This window comes from Solanum lycopersicum, chromosome 1 (genome assembly GCF_036512215.1).
Source record: "Solanum lycopersicum chromosome 1, SLM_r2.1".
NCBI classification, from domain to species: Eukaryota; Viridiplantae; Streptophyta; class Magnoliopsida; order Solanales; family Solanaceae; genus Solanum; species Solanum lycopersicum.
The window spans coordinates 19,121,572-19,124,876 of record NC_090800.1 but is presented as its reverse complement, the minus strand read 5'-3'; the positions used below and the strand labels follow the sequence as shown (position 1 = coordinate 19,124,876).

Genomic DNA, 3,305 nt, shown 5'->3' with positions numbered 1-3,305 from the left:
CGACCTGTGTGTGATTAACGATGCTGGTCTCTTCTAGGGTCTAGGACCTAGGTGTGAAAAACTTGGTATCAGAGCATGAGGTTAAATTACCTAGGAACGAAGGAGTTGTTAGTTTCTAGCTTATGGTTGTGAAGTTAACCACAACCATGACTTAGAGACTTAGTGATGGTAAGAATCTTCCATTCTTCTACTCTTTATCCTGCCGTGTACAATTTTGACATTTTGTTTCATTCTAGAATCTAACTTCCTTCTTGTGTGTGCTTGTAGAAAAAGAATGAAAACAAGAAACGCAGGAAGGAGAGTTGGAGAAACAACTGATGGGGGAAACCAAGCTCCTCCCCAAGCCCTAGTTGTTGGAGTGCAAGTGTTTGTCAACCCAACTGCGTTGACAGATGGAGAAGTGAGAGCAACACTGGTTTAGATGGCCCAAGCCATCGCTACTCAGGCACAAGCTATCACAACCCAGACCACTAGAGTGGGTGCTCCTAGGGAGAACCCATATGCTAGCACCATGGCTAGCATACTGAGAGATTTCAATAGCATACTGAGAGATTTCACCATATGAATCCTCCAGTCTACTTCTGGTCCAGAACCAATGAGAATCCCCATGAGTTTGTGGATGAAGTCCATAAGATTCTCTGTGTTATGCGTGTTAATAAATAGGAGAAGGCTGAGTTGGCTGCATACCAGCTCAAGGATGTGGCTCAGGTATGGTACATGATGTGGGTAGATAGACGAGCACCAAGAGATGCCCCCATCACTCGAGACATTCTCATAACTTCATTCCTGGAGAGGTTCTTTCCCAGAATTTAGAGAAAGGCTAAGGTTGAGGAGTTCATCAACTTATGTCAAGGAGGTATGTCAATCAAGGAATACTCCTTGAAGTTTGTTAAACTTTCCAATTATAGTTTTTCCTTAGTGTCCAGTAACAGGGATGAGATGAGCAGGTTTGTGACTGGTGTATCAAAGGATCTGGTGGAGGAATGTCGGGCAGCCATGTTGCATGATAATGTGGACTTTACTAGGTTGATGGTACATTCACAGTAGGTGGAGGAGATTCGTTGGAGGAAGAGAGGCCGAGAAGGCAAGAATCCAAGGCCCTCAGATCAGGCTAGTTCTAGCACTGGTAGGAGTTCTCTTTGAGTTAAGAACAGGCCCAAGTTCAAGAAAGGGCACCGGCACTTAGGTAATCCTACTCCTTCCAGCAACACTAATGACAAATGGGGAAAGTATGCCCCAAAGAAGGGCAATGATAGAAATTCCCAGCGTGACAGAAAGCTGTGTGGTAAGTGGGGCCGTTTTCATGGAGGTGAATGCATGGTAGGTTCTAATGCCTGCTATAGGTGTGGCAAGAGTGGACATATGATCAGGGACTGCCCATATGTGAAGAATCTGGCCAAGAAAGATACTCAGCCTCGGCCTAATCCTATTCCTGCAGTCGAGCCTCGCAAGAGGAACACTATCTATGTTTTGAAAGGTAGAGAGGAGCAGGAGAAGTCAACTGATGTGCTCACTAGTAATTTGCATGTATTTTCTTTTCTTGTGTATGCATTGTTAGATCCAGGATCAACCTTGTCTTCTGTTACTCCTTTATTAGCTACTAAATATGAATTGCTTCCTAAGATCTTGCATGATCCTTTTTTAAGTTAGTACTCCGACACGAGACAACGTTAGAGATGAAACAGTATATAGAGATTGCCCAATAGTTGTTCTTAATAGAGTTACCTATACTGACCAAATAGGATTAACCATTCTTGACTTTGATATAATTTTGGATATGGATTTGCTCCATAAATGCTATGCTACCATTAGGGATGGCAGGGGAACCGGGATGGCCCGCCCCGACCCGAACCCGGCCCATCCCCCAGGGTTTAAGGGGTTTAAGGGGTGGGGGGATGAGGGGACCAGTTAGGGGACGGTTCACCCCTGCTTTCCGATCGACCCAGCCCGGTCCTGGCCAGGTTGAACCGGCCAGTTCGCGGGATCTCCTTCCCCCCCTTTTTTTTAAAAGTTTTAAAACTGACTGTTTAGATCCGTTGGGGAAACGGCTAGTGCCCCCCCCAACGGATTTATGTCCCTTTTTGTGTTCCCAAACACCCTCTACTTTTAATACTTTATTTTAAACCCTCAAGTTATAATAATTAAACTTTAACCCATTTTTAATACTATAAATACACCTATCCCCTACTATTTCTTACAAAATCATCTTTTCTCATTTCTCTCATCTATTTTCTATATCCTATCAACTCTCAATTCTCAAGTGTCAATTTAATTTCTATTCAATTTTAATTCTCATATTATTAGATTCCATATATTTCAATTTTTAATACAAAATTTTCATATTATATCAATAAATATAATTATATTATCTCATATTTGTTATCAAGTATTGGTTGGAGACTTGGAGTTACAAATTACAAGTTACAATAAATCACAAGCTTCACAATCGGTTTAACGTCTGCTATTAATGAAGACGCTTGGTACATTCGTTTCATAATATTTATATTTTATTATTCGTCTTTACTTTTGTGTTATTATTATTTTTATATTACACTTTATATATATATATATATACATACATATATACACACACACACACACACACACACACAGACACACACACACACACACACACACACACACACACACACACACACACATATATATATATATAATTAAGTATGAGTTCTACCAAAAAAACTAGCAGTAAAGGAAAAGAGACATCACAAGATAACGAAGAAAGTAGACTTTTTAAATTATTTAATTTTGGTAAAAAAAATAGTAAAGTAAAAAGAGTAGTAAAAGTGGTGGTACTTCATCTAAATCAACGAGTAGAGTTAGATTTAACATAAAGGATTCTACTTATGTTGATGATACTCCTTATAATATTGATTCAAATGTTCAACTCGATCACGAAAGTTTAGAACGACGTTATGTTAATATTAATCCTAATGTTGATGAAAATTCAGGTGAAGAAGTAGAAGCTGATTTGGGAGAAGAGGAGTTAGATGAAACACCTACTATTCCGGTGACAGAAGTTCGAAATGAGACTATCAATTTACCGGAGCAATATTTTGGACATCCACCCCTTATACCTCCTACAAGGGTGAAGGTGAAGTATCAACGACCTAAAACTTCTATTGTGTGGCAATTTATGACTTTTGATAAAGAAAATATTGTTGCTATTTGTAATAAGTGTAAGCAACCTTTTAAACATAAACAAGGTGGGGGTCGAGGTGGAACGAGGGGATTAAATAGACATTTGTTATCTTGTGTGCCGATTCAATATAAAGAAGCTAAAGCAT

At 39.5% G+C, this 3,305-nt stretch overlaps 1 protein-coding gene across 1 annotated transcript; it reads left to right on the top strand.

Annotated features, from left to right (window-relative positions):
• Nucleotides 1–274: 274 nt before the first annotated feature.
• LOC104645981 (uncharacterized) lies at nt 275–1,650 on the top strand. Its single transcript, XM_010318939.1, has 4 exons — nt 275–415; nt 664–794; nt 909–1,043; nt 1,155–1,650. Exons 1-4 carry the CDS (start codon nt 275–277, stop codon nt 1,648–1,650), a joined length of 903 nt encoding a protein of 300 aa, XP_010317241.1.
• The last annotated feature ends 1,655 nt before the right edge of the window (nt 1,651–3,305 follow it).

What these genes read in the sequence shown, in the direction of transcription:
- LOC104645981 (XM_010318939.1), top strand. Translation starts at nt 275, where the DNA reads ATGAAAACAAGAAACGCAGGAAGGAGAGTTGGAGAAACAACTGATGGG. An exon ending in GAGAAGTGAGAGCAACACTG is followed by an intron (nt 416 to 663) that starts GTTTAGATGGCC and finishes GTTAATAAATAG; the next exon opens with GAGAAGGCTGAGTTGGCTGC. An exon ending in AGGTTGATGGTACATTCACA is followed by an intron (nt 1,044 to 1,154) that starts GTAGGTGGAGGA and finishes AGTTAAGAACAG; the next exon opens with GCCCAAGTTCAAGAAAGGGC.